The 18,048-nt window shown below is 40.2% G+C and overlaps 1 protein-coding gene across 2 annotated transcripts in view; it reads left to right on the top strand.

The window, feature by feature from the left end:
• Dse (dermatan sulfate epimerase) overlaps positions 1 to 18,048 on the top strand; it is a 54,180-nt gene that overhangs the window by 20,231 nt on the left and 15,901 nt on the right. For both annotated transcript variants that reach the window (XM_090338247.1, XM_090338248.1), the window contains exon 2: positions 12,268 to 12,736. In XM_090338247.1, coding sequence (XP_090194373.1) covers positions 12,268 to 12,736 — 469 coding nt within the window. The remainder of the gene's footprint in view (positions 1 to 12,267; positions 12,737 to 18,048) is intronic.

Raw genomic sequence — 18,048 nt, 5'->3', positions numbered from 1 at the left:
GCCTGCTTGGCTGCCACCAAGTCCTGTGTTCAAACTGTGGCACTCCCTGCCAGTAACAAAAAGAAAAAGAACTAAATTCCTCTCTTGGACATGCAATTGGAGGAGAATGTAAATGATCAGACCAGAAAAAAAAAATTGTAGCTTTCTTCCAGTACCAAACTGTGGATCAGACAAGATGCTCAACAAATGATGAGTGGGTAAAGAAATTCAGTATATACAAAGAAAATTCAGTATATACAAAGAAAAATGAAGCTCTGCCATTTGTGGAAAAGTAGGTGGAACTCAAAACCATCACATTGAGCAAGATCATCTAAGATTTAAAAAAAAGCTAAACATCAAGTGTTTTATTCATTTGTGAATTCTAAACCTAAGATGAGGATGAGGATGGAACTTGAATGTGAAGGGAGGACTATTGGGGTAGGAGAATAGTAGAAGAGAGACAGAAAAGAAAAGAAAGAGGGTGAAAGGCTAGGAGTTTGGCCTAGTGGTAGAGTGTTTGCCTAGCGTGCACGAAGACCCACAAGAACAGGCCTGAAGACCAATGGAATAGAACTGAAGACCCAGATATTAAACCACAGACCTATGGCCACCTAATCTTTGACAAGGGAGCCAAAAAAATAGAATGGAAGAAAGACAGCCTCTTCAACAAGTTGTGCTAGCAGAACTGGTTAAGCACCTGCAGAAAACTAAAGTTGGATCCTTCTTTGTCACCTTGCACTAGAATTAACTCCAAATGGATCAAAGACCTGGAGGTAAAAGCTGACACACTGAAAACTTTACAGGAAGGAATAGGAGATACACTAGGCCTCCTTGGCACAGGTCGAAACTTTCTTAATAAGGACCAAGAATCATAACAAATCAGAGAAAGGCTGGATAAGTGGGACTGCATTAAACTGCAGAGCTTTTGTATGGCAAAGGACATAGCTAGTAAATTAATTAGGAAGACTACAGAGTGGGAGAAGATCTTCACCAACCAAACAACGGACAAAGGCCTCATATCTAAAATATATCAACAACTCAAAAAGTTGAATCACTCCCAAACTAATCTCCAAAGTAACAACCATCCCATTAAAAAATGGGCCAAAGACTTAAGAAGAAACAAAAATGGCCTATAGACACATGAAGAAATGCTCAACATCTCTGGTCATAAAAGAAATGCAAATCAAAACAACTCTAAGATTCCACCTCACTCCAGTTAGAATGGCCAGGATCAGGAAAACGAATAATAACAGATGCTGGAGGGGATGTGGCCAGGAGGGATCACTACTACACTGTTGGTGGGAGTGCAAACTCGTTCAACTACTATGGAAAGCAGTATGGCAGTGCCTCAAAGGCTAAACATAGAACTCCCCTATGACCCAGCAATTCCACTACTTGGCATTTACCCAACCATCCAGAAACAAGGGCATACTAAATCCACTAGCACAACAATGTTCATTGCAGCACTATTCACCATAGCAAAGATATGGAACCAACCTAGATGTCCCTCAGTTGATGAGTGGATCAACAAGATGTGGTATTTGTACACAATGGAATTCTATGCTGCTGTCAGAAAGAATGACATCGCCCCATTTGTTAGGAAATGGAAAGACTTAGAAAAAATCATATTAAGTGAAGTAAGCCAGACTCAAAGGAACTTAGGCTCAATGGTTTCCCTCATTTGTCATAATCAGTAGAAACCTTGGGTTCTACTAGCAGAGATCTGTAATAGAGCAAAATCTTGATACATAAGGCCATATAGTATGAAGCTAATTGAAAGGACCTCCAGGATATTGAAACAAAAGCCATATAACGAATGATTGTTGTCCTTAATGTACTATGTTGTCTCTCATCTCCTTTGCTGTCCCTTGGTTATCTCATATTGTTATAGTATCTCACTTTGTTATCTGATATATTGAATTTATTTGTATTTGGTTATTTGAAATTTGATAGGGAAGGGGGGAAAACCAAGATGGGTGTGGGGTGTGGGGGGCGAGGGAAATGGGTACCAAGACATGTGAAAGGGTATCAATGTACGTGAATTAATGCACCTTCTATCTGGCAAATATCATGTAACCCTTTAACTAATTACAATAAAAAAATGCAAAAAAAAAAAGAAAGAAAGAGGGTGAAAGGCTAGGAGTTTGGCCTAGTGGTAGAGTGTTTGCCTAGCATGCACGAAAACCCATATTCAATTCCTAAATACCATATACATAGAAAAGCCGGAAGTGGTACTGTGGCTCAAGTGGTAGGACGCTGGCCTTAGGGAAAAAGTCCAAGGATAGTGCCCAGGCCGAGTTTAAGTCCCAGGACTGGCATTAAAAAAAAAAAAAAAAGAAAAAAGAAAGAGGGTGAAAAAGATCAGAATATATTATATATATGATACACATATAGACCATATAACAATATGATATATAATAACATGTACACAAACACATAGAATATGCACATATATGTGTGATGTATGTATACACATGTGTAATGCATGTGTATGCATGCACGTATATCATGTGTATTGTGTGTATGTATAGTACATATATATGTGTATGTACACATATATCATGCAATTACATATGCTGAAGGAAAAAAGAGATGGTGAGAATAGAATGGAGGATGTGACTCTGTTCAACATACACTATGAATGGAATTGTCAGGGTAGAACCTTCCTAGTGCTATTAATATATGATAATTAAACATTTAATAAAAGAAGAAATTTGAAATCAAAGAACAGAATGTAAAAAAAGTTATGATCTCCATGTTTCCCACCCATTCATATGTAAAATCCTCATTCCCAAAGGTAGAGCTGATTACATCTTGAGGGACAGGAGCCTTTGTGACTAACATTAGTGCCTTTATTAAAAGAATCCAGAGAGCATGTCATTGTTTGTGACTGAGCAAGGACAGAAGTTCCTTGTAAACCATTATAAATATCTGATCAAACTAAAATCACTTGAACCAAACCACAATCACTCTCTCTCTCTCACACACACACACACACACACACACACACACACACACACACACACAGCTCTTTATTAAGTAGTTTATTCTAAGATTTCAGAACTTATGAGATGACCAACATGTAGGGTTTAAGTAACTCAGGCTTGCTGAATTAGACAGTGTTGTAAGGCATCTCATGTGGGTTCATTGTTTCTTAGAGTCATCATTGTGAGAGGATACACTTGATTGGGACTGATGCTAAATCTTCAAAGATATAATAGAAGCACATACTCAAAGTTTATATTTCTGAAAAATCTAGCTAAATCCATAAATGAGGGAACCAGAATAGCCTGCATGAGAAGCTGAACATGTTTTGCATGTTTAGTGAAAATCTGCAGCAGATGAAATTATGACCAGTCTACACAATTGGCTAGAAGAGCCAGAAAAAAAATGCAAGTACATATGTAAGTACTGAATGAATCCAAAAAAGTAGCCAAATGAAGTTTACTTCATTCACCCTGGAAGTTGATACCAAATCCTAGAATAAAGTTTTGATCAGGAGTCTGTTTTAACAATGCAGACTAATGTTGCTTATGCATGAGGAAGCATATTTTGGTGAGAAAATTGTATGTAAGAAAAAAATGGATACAAAGAGATCAAAGTGATTTTCATATAACCACCTGCAAAAATAGAGTAAGAAGTTAGTTTTAAAGGGAAGATGAACTTAATTTTAAACAGGAGAAGAGTGTCTTGGGCAACCAGATTAGGAGGAAGTATATTGGAGTGAGTTTAAGAGACCCTTAGCATCCCACCATATGAGTTTGTGGGGCTATGTACATGAGGAAAGTTCCAGGGTCGAGGTACTGGAGCATGCATGAGGAGAAAGAAAGTGGGGCATAGCAAAGAAAAACCTTAACTCTGACATCAAGAGGACATTACCTGACCATTAAGGAGTGGTGCTGTACTTAACCATCCGAAGTCTTACTTTCCTTCCCTGTTTGTAAAGCTGTCCTCTGTTTGTAAATGTGGCAAAAATAATCAGAGTACAGGCAATAACTTTTCTTTGGAAAAAGTATAAGAAGGATCTGGTGGTTGATATTAGAGGTACTTAGGGATTTGGGGAAGTGTGCTACAAAGAGAAGACTTCTCAGTTTCTCAAGGTGGTCTCTGAACATGAGTTTTGCCCAAATAGCCTTCAACGGCATATTACTTAGGGCTTTTCAGAGAAACAGAACTAATAGGAGATCTGTCCTTCTCTACCCAGTTTATCTGTCTAGAAAGAAATTTATCATGGGAATTGATTCCAATTATTGAGATTATGAAAATCTCAATTTTCAGTCATTGACTGTCTGCAACCTGGAGATTTAGTAAAGTTGGTGAACCCAAAGGCCTGAAAATTAGGAAAGCAGATGGTAGAATTCCAACCTGGGGTGGGAGAACAGTGCCCCAGTACAAGGAATCTGACAGAGAGAGAGATGGGTAGGAAGGGAGGAAGAAGAGGAGGAGGAAGACAATGACAACAGAGAGGGGGGGGAAGGAAGGGAGGGAGGGAGAGAGCGGTTCTTCTTACTATTTTTTGATTCCTAAAGGTTTGGAAGAGACCCATCTACACAGAAGAGGACAATTCAATTTGTTTCAGTCAGTTAAAATGCTAATTCCCCCCCCCCCCGCCAAGCTTTTTCAACATTCCCAGTGATAATGTTTACTTAAACGTCCTTCATAACCCATGACCCAGTCAAGCTGACATAAAATGAACCATTGAACCATCACAGTGGTAAGAAATCACATATCTAAAAATTAAGGGGTAGAGGGGTGTGCTGGCACAGAATTCAGGAGTTGTATTTACAAATTCAAAACAGTTAGGTGATCAGCTGCAAGTTAAGGTACACTGTCATTTACAAGAAATGAAAGTGAATTTCCATTCAACATTTTTTAGAAGAATATTTAAGTTGAAAGAATTTTTTTCATCTGTCACATGTCACAAGGGCTGGTGTTTCTGCTTTTAGGATGTTTTTCTAACTGTAAGCTCCCAGCTATCAGTAATTTTTATCCATTAACTTTGTTTGTTAAAGAATTAGTATTAGATTTCAAGGCTTCTGCTTTTCTTAGATTATATTTAGTTACTTAGACTATGCAGACTGAAAGTTATCATCACATAGTTGAGCAGGAAGGATAAATCTTTTGACATCAAATACTCATATTTTGCAAAACATTTGGTATTTTTAGGGTCTTGAAACTGCAAGGTTGTTCAAAGTCAATGCATTGCACCTATTTTAGGAATCAAGTTCTCTGGGTGAGTTTTGGGAACACTTCCTGCTGTGGTTATGGAGTACTTCCTCTCAGTGGGAATAACTTTGAATTTTTTGTGAAGAAGATAAAGGTGGCTGCTAGTATGTATATATATATATATATATATATATATATATATATATATCCTAGAAATCCTTTAAAGCTTCACAGAAATCCTGTAGGGAGTGTACTATTATTTTGTCTATGGTACAGAAGAGAAAACAGGAATATAGTTAAGGATATGATGGTGCTATGATTCAAACCCAGGAAGGTGGCTCTCTTTTTTAGTCTCAATCACTGATGGTGGTTTTTTTTTTCATTTTTTTATTAAAGAATTTATTAACATTGATTTTTACATCATATTTCAAATGACATATTTAACAAACAAGTATTCAAGAAGGGAATCTCGATATACAATCACTGGTACTTAGATTTTAGAACATAATTGAAATTAGGCTGAGGGTTTGTATGTCATTATGTCGATAGAGTCACAAATTTTTATGTCTATGTAGTTGTGTTTATATTTCCAATACTATGTCACTGATGGTGTTTTGAGGTAATTGTGTATATGTGTGTGCGCATGTGTGTGTGTGTTTAAAAAAAACAAACAAACCCTATCATTGGTCTGGGAATGGTGGCCTACTGGTAGAATGCTTGCCTAGTATGCATGAAGCCCTGTAGTCAATTCCTCAGTAGCATATGAACGGAAAAAGCTGAAAGTTGCTCAAATGGTAGAGTGCTAGCTTTGACTAAAAGAAGCTCAAGGACAGTGCCTAGGCCCTGAGTTCAAGCCCTAGAACTGGCAAAAGAAGAAAAAGAAAAAAAAAAGAAAAGAAAAAGCCCTATTATTAAGTCGTAAGCACTTGGTAGAAATCTTCCAATCTGTCTCTGATAGTGTTTTTTTTTTTTTTAATTTCATTTGAAATGGAGTAGTTTTAGTCTAAAGTCATAGAAAAACTGACCTACTAAGGGACCATTTTGATCCCTAAGCAGCCATCTTAACCTACACATCTGTCTGCCTTCCTGAATTTATAGCAGAAGGAGACATTTTACTCTGTTTTCCCTGAGCTTTGCTTGGTTTTGTTGAACAGTTATTTGAAACTGTAAATTTGACATTTAGCTCTTGTACTCACTCAACTTGCATGCACTTCTCTAGTGCTCTACCACTTGTGCCACACCTTCAATTCAGGTTTTTTTGGGGTTTTTTGTTGTTGTTGTTGTTGTTGGTTTGTTTGTTTTATGCTGGTTAATTGGAGATGTCCAGACTGACTTCTATCCGTGATCCACAGGTTATCAGCTTCTTGAGTAACTATAATTGTAGGCCTAAGCCACCAAATGGTGCATTGAAGAGTCAGGAACATTTCAGCTGCAGGTCTCATAAACAGCATAGCCTGAATCTGGTCCGTAAATATCTCTGATTGTTGATTTATGCTGCAACTGAATTATGGGGATTTAGTTGCTGTCAAAGAAAAGACTTTATGGATAGGATGAGATAATCTCACATGTCTGAAATTAATTATCTTTTATTAGAAGCAAATTATCTATTGAGCTCTTACTCTAGATTGGAGTCCAGGCTAACTTAGATCATTACACACATTTCTTCTCTCCGTGAAGTGGCTACCAGTTTGGGGCTGAGAGAATGGAGGCTTTGAGACTGGAAGTTAACTGATCAAAGCTAGCAGACAGCACAGCAGGCATTTGTAGGCACATCTGCCCAACTCCACCCTCCAGCCCATCAATCATGTTGCTGTGTTTCTTTCATTCATCATGTAAGAGGGGTTAATCCATCTTAATCTGAGACATGTCTAACTTTCTATAGGGTCATTTTTCCCTTCTATCCTTGGCTTTTCTATATATTCTGACTCTGAGGAATTGAAAGATCTTTTATACGGTCCTGTGATTCGTTCTGTAAACAGTCCTAGCATTTCTGAAACTTGATGTACGAGTTGAGGGTTCACCTCCTGCCATCTCAGCATATCCTTTCTGTGCTATCTTTGTGTAAAGATGGCAGAAATGGAACGTCTAATGTTAAAAATTCTTTAAAAAATAGTTTGATAAAGGAAAGAAACTTGGTTTAGGACTTAGGTTCTAGTTCTGCCTCTGGAATCGATTCTGTTTGGGAAGGAACAATACTACTTTACCATTTTGCTATTAGAAAATGTATCTTTGAAAAGCAACTAGGATTATAGAAGCAAAGTTTTTTTTCTGTACATCAGCAATTGATTGCAGCAGATTGTTGAAATCAGAATTAAAGCAGAATACTTTTTAGTTTCCTTGAAAAGTTACATAAGACAATTATAATGCATTTAGTTTGGACTAAGTATAATGCTGAGAGACAGACAGACAGATATAGATATTTTGACAACAGCATTATATATATACATATGTGTGTATATATGTATGTGTGTATATATGTATATATACACACATACACATGGCATATAGGCAGAGAGATGGTTGTGTTGACTGAATTGTCTTGTAGTAACAGGGATCCTTAAATTCCTGCACTGTCTGCATAAATGAAGCAAAAATTTAGGAATGTTTTATTATGCAAGACAAAAGAATGGGAAGTGGTGCTGTGGCTCAAAGTGGAAGAGCGCTGGCCTTGAGCAGAAACGCTCAGGGACAGTGCCTAAATCCTGAGTTCAAGCCCCATGACCACCCCCCCAAAAAAAAAAGAATAGGAAGGAAAGGTAGATAATAAAAATTGGCATACTAGAGAAGAAAAAGAAAAAAGAAAATTTCAGGGGAAATAAGGCTCTCTAAGGTCCTTTAGAAACCTCCTGAGACTAGCATTCTGGGTAAACTGTGTGTTAATAGAATTAGCTGCTGGGTGTATTTGGTGGTTTTTGCCATGTTGAAATGCTGAGCTCCTAGAGTCTGAGGGGAGCTGCCAGAACACTGACTTCTTAGTGTACACATTCATTTCCTCAAAGGCACTGTGTATGGTACGGGGAGAGAAAGACTGGGAGAGGGAGAAGAGGAATTTGTAAGTTTAGGGATTTTCTGATCAAGTTGTTTTTTGTTTTTTGTTTTTTGCCAGTTCTGGGCTTGAGCTCAGGGCCTGAGCACTGTCCTTGGACTTTCTCAAGGCTAGAGCTCTACCACTTGAGCCTCAGCACCACTTCCGGCTTTTTTCTATGTATTTGGTACCGAGGAATTGAACCCAGGTCTTGATTGATGCATGCTAGGCAAGCACTTTAACCACTAGGCCAAACTCCCGGCCCCCTGATCAAGCTTTTAATGGGCATTTTTTCTCTGACCATTGTAATATAGCCATTAAGGTGCCACACTCAATTGTTTTGGCCATGTCCATTTATTTACTTTTTAAACTTGAGTATATTTTAGGCAGATACTTGGTAATATGAGGCTTGATCGAGTAGATCTTTACCCTAATGCACAGGACCATAAGGTCTTACCAACATTCTTCTTATTATTATTATTAGCCAGAGCCTCAAACTTTGAATATCCTATTTGCTTCTTTCCAAGTAACTAGAATTACAAAGATGTGCCACCCTGCCTGGGGCCTGCTTTTAAAAAACAAAAAAACCCCAGTGAGTAACAGGTTATTTAACAGTCTAGATTTCATGAGTAACGTGTTCTCCCTTTAATTTCCTGGCAGACATTTTCTTCTGGAAAATTTTAAACTTGCTTTGGCTTCAAATAAGAGGAAGCATGATTTTCTTTTACCTTGTTCGTTTAGTCCTTCTCCACTCAATCCTAAGCCCGACTTTGGCTTTGAGGTACCGTCTGTCCGCTGTGGCTTATACCATAGGATGCATTGCACAGAGCACTATGTGGCTCCTGCTGGCTATGAAGCATGATGTGTAGTGTGAGGCCTGAGTGATGTGCTATGTGCCAGATACAGTGAAAGTCCTGGGTGAATCCACAAGGCCGTACTGGCTGGGAGACCAGGGGTAGGGCCTGGGTACAATAGGAGACAAACAAACCAATGTACAATTGTCAGCACCACAATTCCTGAGATCTCTTTAGCAGTCCTGTTTCTGTGAGTTCTGCCTTGGCCCATTGGACTTTTCCAGAATACTTTTCCCCTTTCTGCAGTGACTGCACATCATTTGATGGGAAATAGTTGGCCATGTTGAAATGGCAGTCTTGGTATAGAATTCTGGGCTTCAGGGTCTTTTCTTCTTGCTCAGATGAACTCAGATCTGCCCCCACATAACAAAAAGCAGTGGGGCAGGTGACTACAATTATAAAGAGGGTTTTATCCTATTGAATGTGAAGACCCTACAGTGTGGAGGACTTTATAATCCTCTTGCCTGGGTTGACAGGTAGTTTTCCAGGGGTGAGGGTAGTGGGTGGTGTGGAGAATGAAACAAATCACACTTTGCAACTTTGGGGAAATGTTTGTATAGAATCTGAAATGGAAAATTTCTGGTCTCCACATTTTTAACCCTATTTCCCCAAAGCTGAAACCATCTTTACACTCTTCCCTCTCTTCCCCAACACACATACGTATACATACATTGCAAGCCAGTAGCTTTGAGAACTTTTAATTGCATGACTGCAAGAAACCTTTCAGCCTGCCCTCACCTGGGTGCCCACATCCCTCCAGCATCGCTAACTACATTGATGAGAGCATCCATCTGATACTCATGGGCAGGTAGTATATGCATACAGGCATTAAAACATTGTTAGCCTTATTGTTCAATGAGAAGAGCAAGAAATAGTCCCTTGGGGGTGGGGGGAGGGAAATGGGGACAAAAACATGAGAGGGGGTATCAATGTGTGAGAAGTAATGCACCTAATTCATGACAAGTATAAGTATAACCCCTCTATACATTATCCCAACAATAAAAAAGAAAATTTTAAAAAAGATAAAGAAATAGTCCCTTGAGGGTACTTCAGACTCAGCCACTTCTGCCTAATGCCAGAGACCACACCTTTCCCCAGCCTAACCTCAGAAGACTGTTTCTTTTGGCTGGGTCTCTGACCTTGAAGGATTCAGCCAGCCGCCTTGTAGCTTTGGGTGCTAGACATAATACTGGCACAGTACAAGAGTTATTTCTATTTGATAGGGGTTTTGTTTTTTAGCATGGTGGTCTTGTAGGGTTTTATTGTTGTTATTATCTTATTCATCAGAGGTTCTGCTCTTGAATCTGAAATGCTTTATAAAACCTTGGCCATTTTCTTTTCACGTAGTGTGTTTATGGTTTTGTCTAAGCACTATGGTCTAAGGAAAAGTCAGCATGCACGATTGACGATACTGTGTTCCTTTCTGTTGGAGACAAAGCACATTGTGACTGACCTTCCCAGTACATGGAATTGTGTGTGCCTTCTCTCGTCTGAATGTGATGAGGCAGTTTTTCCTTGGAAAAAATAGTTTGTGTTCAGCTTGGAAGGCTGATTTTTCACCATCGGCTTTTCCCCTTTAATAATTGAAAACCACTGTTCATTATTTACATAAAACTGTCTTTTTTCTGGTCTGCTTTCTATAACCTTTCCCCTCTTAAGAATTTTAAGAATTCCCTGACTTTCCTCTGGGGGATTTTATGCTTGCTCTATCCCAGATGTGGGATATGGATGAGGCTAGGCTGAGAATTTATTTTTTTTAAATGTTCTTACATTTGAAAGAACGTTCTTTTCACCAGTAGTTACCAGTGAAAGAAAGGGCTTTTGAGAAAAATGAAGTCACTGGGTTAGAGGTGTGGTTCAAACTGTCCAGCGCCTGTCCAACAAGGGCAAAGCCCTGAGTTCAAACCCCAATACTGCCAAAACAAAAAAAGAAGAAAAGAAACAGAAAAAAAATGTAATTAAGAAAAGATTGTAAGTTTAGTTTCAAATTTGGCTTATGAAATGACACTAAAATCCCATATGTAAAATGAAAAGGCAGCCCAGAGTGTCAAATAATGAGAGAAATCCATCCATGTTATTTGGGCTTTTTACTTCCAAGACTGTATTTTCTGAATGAAGATGCATTGACCTTTGACCTTGAGTCTCAGCAGCCCTCTATTTAGTCTTCACCATGGCCTAGCTTGATGGAAGCCAAGGGACTCTCTTGGTCCTCTAGGTCTCTACTTTTCTTCACACTGAGAGGATATTTAAACATTATTCATTCTGTTTTACTCTCATAGAAGTAGCTATCTTTATCCCTTACAGAGTAAGGAAGAAGAGAGAAGGGTGAGTGAAGGGACTGTATTCCTAAGTGTAGTATTTCCATTTTCTTAAGGTTTATTCAGATTCCCACATGACTGTTTACTACTAGCTTTTGAGCACTGTGGCTTCTATATTCATGTTAAAATACACCATAGACTTTAACTTTTTTTTTTTTTTTTTTGCCAGTCCTGGGCTTGAGCTCAGGGCCTGAGCACTGTCCTTGGACTTTCTCAAGGCTAGAGCTCTACCACTTGAGCCTCAGCACCACTTCTGGCTTTTTTCTATGTATGTGGTACCAAGGAATCGAACCTGGGTCTTCATGCATGCTAGGCAAGCACTTTAACCACTAGGCCAAACTCCCGGCCCCGACTTTAACTTTTGTGCATGATAATATGTGAGGAAAAACTGACTAGGTACCAGTCATCTTCTTCTAACTCAAATATTTGTTATGTCTTTTTTTGGTGGAATTAGGGATTGAAGTCCAAGTCTTGAGCTTGCCAGACAGGTGCTCTACCACATAAACCCTTTGGCCAGCTGTGGTGGTTATTGTTGAGATCAGTATCACTTTATGAAGTTGAGACAGGCCTTGAACTTCAATCCTCCTATTGTTGCTTTTCTTATATCTGTGTTAGATGTTGGAATTCACCAACATTTCAGCCATTGTTTGTAACCGAGTTCTTGTGCACTTTTTTGTCCAGACTGGTCTGGAGCCTAATCTTCCTCTTGTCCACCTCAAGATTACAGGCTTTCACCAGCTTACCTGTCCTGTAGTGAAGAAATGAAAATGTGTAATCTTTGTCTCTCGGCTTTTAACCCCTCTCCCTGTTCTTACTTTCACCTTGCTTCCGTGGCTGACATGCTGCTTTTGCTCTTCTTTGTATCTCCTCTAGGATCTTTCCGTGGCTGACATGCTGCTTTTGCTCTTCTTTGTATCTCCTCTAGGATCTTTTGAAGATGGTTTGGCTGCCTTGGAGATTTGGAGATCAGATGCCACGATGAGGACTCACACACGGGGAGCCCCCAGTGTGTTTTTCATACATTTGCTTTGCTTCGCGTCAGCCTACATCTCGGACGAGAACCCAGAAGTCATGATTCCCTTCACAAATGCCAACTACGACCGCCACCCCATGCTATACTTCTCCAGGGCGGAGGTCGAGGAGCTCCAGCTCAGGGCCTCCAGCACACATGAGCACATCGCAGCCCGGCTCACGGAGGCTGTGCACACCATGCTTTCCAGCCCGTTAGAGTACCTGCCCCCCTGGGATCCTAAGGACTACAGTGCTCGCTGGAATGAAATCTACGGGAACAACCTCGGAGCCCTGGCTATGTTCTGTGTGCTGTATCCTGACAACATTGAAGCCCGAGACTTGGCTAAGGACTACATGGAGAGGATGGCAGCGCAGCCTAGTTGGTAGATTTTTGTCTTGTTCTTTCAAACTGTATAATGTTGCCATTTAGAGAAGTGGGATCCATGTTCAAGTGCAACCACACAGGCCACCTGTCCATCTACTTTTTTACGTGTGTATATATATTGGGGAAGAGGGTGACTTATAGATGTTGCTTCTGCTTTCTGAATGACCCCACTGTTGGAAAAGACCTAGTAAGTTCCATGTTTTGAGTTAGAACAAAAACACCTAGATGCACCCTAAGCAAAGAAGAAACAAAAGTAGCTGGACCGAGTAAACAGCATCATGTTGATTGCTGAGCTGTCTTCCCTGAGTGAACGTGTCTGCGAGCATGCATCACCTGATGACAGCCATGTTCTGCAAATGCATCATTAGATGACGTGGTCATTTTGCAAACATCATAGAGAGTAGTTGTACAATCTAGTCTATGATATACCTAGCCTATTTATATATAGGGTAGCTTGTTGTTCTTAGGGTCATGATAAAAACCACAAGAGTAAATCAAGCACAGGAGAAAATAATGTTATGAAGAAATGTAAATAGCAATACTATACTGTAGCATACAACTCAGTATACTCAGGGTGTAAGTCAGTTACTCTGTAAAAGAACTTCTGGGCCAGGAGTTTGGCCTAGTGGTTAAAGTGCTTGCCTAGCATGCACGAAGACCCAGGTTCGATTCCTCGGTACCACATACATAGAAAAAAGCCGGAAGTGGTGCTGAGGCTCAAGTGGTAGAGCTCTAGCCTTGAGAAAACCCAAGGACAGTGCTCAGGCCCTGAGCTCAAGCCCAGGACTGGGCGGGGAGGGGGAAACTTCTGCTTTTGGTACTATCAGAGAACCTTCTCTAAGGGGTTTTATGAAAGGCTCCCCATTCTATAAGCATCATTACAGTGCATGTTTGCTGAGTTGTAAGGTACTTCCTTTGATACCTTGCTAGACTGAGAAGAGGGCCTGTGCCTATTTTGTGCAGGAATATATCCCTCAATGGAAGAGGGATTGCAGTCTAGGAGATGAGTTTAACCCAAGCTCCTTTTTTTCCCCAGTGTAGCTGAATTCTTCAGTAGAATTTGGCATGTATATATAAAAAAAGGAGAAAAAAATATCAAGCAGTACCCCTTACATACTGAGTACCTCAGCTAAGCTTTTAGGAGATGAGGTACAGGTGACTTCCTATTCTTTAGTAGAGTGGCCTTGCAAAGCTGAGCAGAAGGTTTAGTCCATTCTTGGAAAAGACTACAGATACTACATCATCTTGGAAAGGGGGAGTTCAGTCTACCATGTCTTACTAAACTCAACAGGCAGAGATGCATTTGACATAGATCTAAGACACACTTGTAATGATACAATTGTTACAAACCTAGTATGCTCAGAAATGCATACTGGAGAAATAACAATGCAGCATGCATTTCTGGCTTCGGGGCTATGTTGTGTGAATTGTCAACTCGGGAGAGCAAGACTGGGAGAGTGATCTTTGGAGGTGCAGTCTGGTTTCCACAGTGCTTGCCTGCATTGTGGTGCTGCCATTTTAATTATCCATGGCTTCTCTGGCAGATTCTGCGACTTCTCTATGTATACTTAGTTCTTCCTTTGTAAGTATGGATGATTAATCCTGTGCAAAATTGTTCCAAGTAGTGAATAACATCGTTCACGTAAAGCTCTTAGCTTTATGTGGTTGGCAAGGGGTTGAAGTAAAATGAGTACTCTGATTACACAGAAATAGATGAGTGGAGTGGTAAGTTTATTCTGTTTAGATATAAAGTGTGTATTCCAGGGAATCTGCTCTATAACCGAGTTGTGTTTTGGGGAGCTTATTTGTTATGAATCATTTTCCTCTCTCGTTATAATATTTTCACTTACTTATCATCAAGCAGAACATAAATCATGGAGGAAAGGTATTACTTCACTTCTGTGCTAGAGCCAGTTGGCTACAGGAACTCAGAAGACCCTGTGAGGGAAACAAAGTTGAACTTTTGGACAGAGAAGTAATTGTATTCTTTTGGGGGGGGTGGGCAGCAGACTGAATATTAAATCCTTGCCTGCAGATTGCAAATTTTTGGATGGTGCCATCTAAGGGTATATTTACAAAATAAAACAAAATACCAAAGTAAAAGGGAAAAGGCCAAGTGTCATATTGAAAGGAACCAGTCAGTTTCCTTGTTTATGTCACATGGCTTAGTATAAAATGAAGAGTGGCTGTGCCTTTGTCAGCATTCCTGCTGGGCTCCAAATGCAGCTCTGTACAGCTGTTTGTCCCGATTTTTACTCCTCTAAATTGCAAGTTCAGGCTGACACTCAAAGCAGGGAGGAAGTAGCTGGGCCCCAGCACATGAAGTCACAGCGCCAAGAGTGAAAAGATCAGGTTTTCCTCTCATGACCTTCCAGCAGTGAAGGCTGTGAGACTTGGCCTAGAATGCACCTGGACTTCATAAAAGTGGACTGATGGAAACAAATGCCGGGCTGTGAAAAACCCAGCCCGCCAAACCCCCAAGTTTCCTCTCATTCATGATTTCCCTTTCTCTTTCCTTTTTCCCTCACCCTATCTGCCATACTTTTACTTATTCTATACTGTAAAGAAAGCTCTCCACTTTTCCCCAGCTTCAGCTCTTGGCAATAGAAGAGGGTAAGGGACTGTTGGCTAACACGCCTTTTTAACATCAGTTAGCTCCTTTAAAATGTAGACAAATGTGTTAGGAACCTGAGCGCTGGGAATTCCTTTTTGAATGCCATTTAAAAAGCAGGTGGTTGCTAGTCAGCATTGTTCATGTGCATTCTTGGACAAAGTGGAGACAGACAGCCTTGGGGTAGGAAGAGGTATGTGGAAGGGAGTTGAAATAGAAACAAGCTCAGGTGTGCAAGAGAGCGGAGCTCTATGTTCAAGTGATTATGAGCTGAGTTCTTTCTGCTCAGCTAACTTGAGCTCTGTCGTGTTCTCCACCTAGTTCACATGCAGGATAAAATAGTTTTAATAATAGCATGAAGATGATGGATGGCAACTAGAATCATACATCATAGAAAGGAAATCTAAAGAAATTCTTTTTTAGATCTGTTGTATTCTACAGAAGATTCAATGTCTGCTTTCCTCTGATGAATGACTTACTGTGTCCTACTTCTTATATTTTTAGTGCCATTCATTGCCTTTTAAAATGTAGTATGTGTTAGGAAATGGGGGAGAGTGGAAAAGGAATAGGCAAAATTTGATTGACTATTGCCCGTGGGGGTCACAGACCTTCTTGCGAGTTTGGAGGCTGTGCGAAGGACTGGATTTGGGGGCCACATTTATGGGGCTTAGTAAGGAAACAAAGGAGTAAAAATCAGGCTGTAATTACTGAGAGTCTAGGGCTGGGTACTTTCTGTTAGGTCCAACATGGAATGTCCCACCTGGGGTGAGAGGGGCTTTCCTCCAGTCTTAGTTGGAATAACCTGCCTGCAGACAGGCATGTGGTCAAGCCTGTTCATGAGCACCTGGTGTCTTACTTGACCTGGGGAAATAAGTCAGGAGTCAGTCCTAAAGTATGGACTTTCACAGTTGCTGTAAGTTCTACTGAAGACTGGAAAAATCCCCTCTCTTTTAATGGAATTATCTGCACAGATAATATGAATAAATAGAATTCCATAATCTTTCCCTGAGTCTTGACCATCTGGCTCTTCAACTTTCTGTTATATGAATTTAGCAAGCATGATGTTTGGTTTTGTGCATCTCTTGTTCCTTATGTTAAGGGAAAATGGAGCTGCATATAGATCTGGAATGTGTTTAGTGGTGCTTCATATAATTTTTTAAGTTGATTTATTTATTTAGTTAGTCATGGGGCTTGAACTCATGAGTTCCTGTGTGATGCCTCTGAACTCTTTTGCTCTGGGCTAGCGACAGTGCCACTTCCAGTTTTCTGGTGGTTTATTGGAGATCATAATCTCACAGACTTTCCTGCCTGGGCTAGCTTCAAACCATGAGCTTTAGATCTCAGCCTCCTAAATATCTAGGATTATTAGGTGTGAACCACAATCTCCCAGCTTATCTTTTTTTTATTATTATTTTTTAAGAATACTTAATATTCCTATTAGGATGTAGAATCTTGGTATCATTTCATTCTTGCTAATACTAGATAGATATTTATGAAAGCAGAGAGTGCTATGGCATGTGTGTGCTCTTAGAGTCTTTTGTGAAGCCAGGTAGATAATTTTGACCTTAGGGATCTGCAAATGGCCTAGTACTTTTTTGTTTCCTGCCATACAGTTAAAGGAATACATTTAGCCCTGTCTAACCCAGGCTGTTGTCCATCTTTACTCTCTCCTGTTAGTATGCTGGCTTTAAACAGGAGCCAGAGTCAGGGGACTGATCATTGCCTGCTCCACATTAGCCTGTGGTTTCAAAACCTTTGTGTATGAGATGGCCTGACAGAGATGGATCAGGGGAAGAGGAAACAGAAGCTTCTAATATTAGTTTAGAAGGAAATGAAACCACAGTGAGGGTGATGAGGAGAAGTAAATTATAGAGACATTTAGGACAAAAACAACAACAACAATTTACCCAAGGCTTGATAGATCCTTTCAGCATATAGACTATTCTTTAAAAGAGATTCCAGGGTCCTGCTCACTCCCCTCACCCCCAGACCCATTGAATCATGACCTCTTGGTGGTCAGAAATACATTCTCCATGTGATTCTGCAGCCTACTGAAATCTAACAAGATAATTTATAGGAGGGAGGAGGATGTTTGAAAGGTGGTTCTGGGTTACATGTTGCATATGCACAGCCAAATGAAATGGAGATTGGGGGGGTTGGCTGGGGAGTTGTGAGAAGGTCACTGTAACAGAGGCTCATGGGTATTGTTACAGTTTGGTTCTGGAATGCAGGTGTTGAAGACCTGATTCCCCAGCTGGTGGTGCTGCTTGGAAGTGGTGGAAATTTGAGTGCTCAGGTCCTGCTTAGAGGAAGTGGATCCTCTAGGGGTGAGCCCCTGGAAGGGTATGCAGAACCCTGGCCCCTTCCTCACTCTCTCTGCTTCTTGGCCCCCAGGAGATGAGAAGTTTTTGTCTGCCATGTGTTTCTCCCATGATGCTCTTCCATACCACAGCCCCAAACAGCAGCTGACTGCAAGCATTGAACCCATGAGCTCAATTAATGGTTCCGCTTACAAGTTATCCCAGGTGTTTTGGCACACTAGTGTTTATTGGTGGTTATCTTGGTATTTATCATACAAAGGACCTCTCCCTGCTCCCAGCCCATTCTTGACTATCGTTCTGAATTCATTTTGCTGTCGCTAATTCTGTGCTTGTTGAATATAAATGAGCTCTTGAAGAAAAAAAAGGTACCTTTGAGAG

Source organism: Megascapheus bottae, chromosome 8 (genome assembly GCF_031878675.1).
Source record: "Megascapheus bottae isolate mThoBot1 chromosome 8, mThoBot2.hap1, whole genome shotgun sequence".
Classification (NCBI taxonomy): Eukaryota; Metazoa; Chordata; class Mammalia; order Rodentia; family Geomyidae; genus Megascapheus; species Megascapheus bottae.
This window is presented reverse-complemented; position numbering and strand designations above follow the sequence as displayed.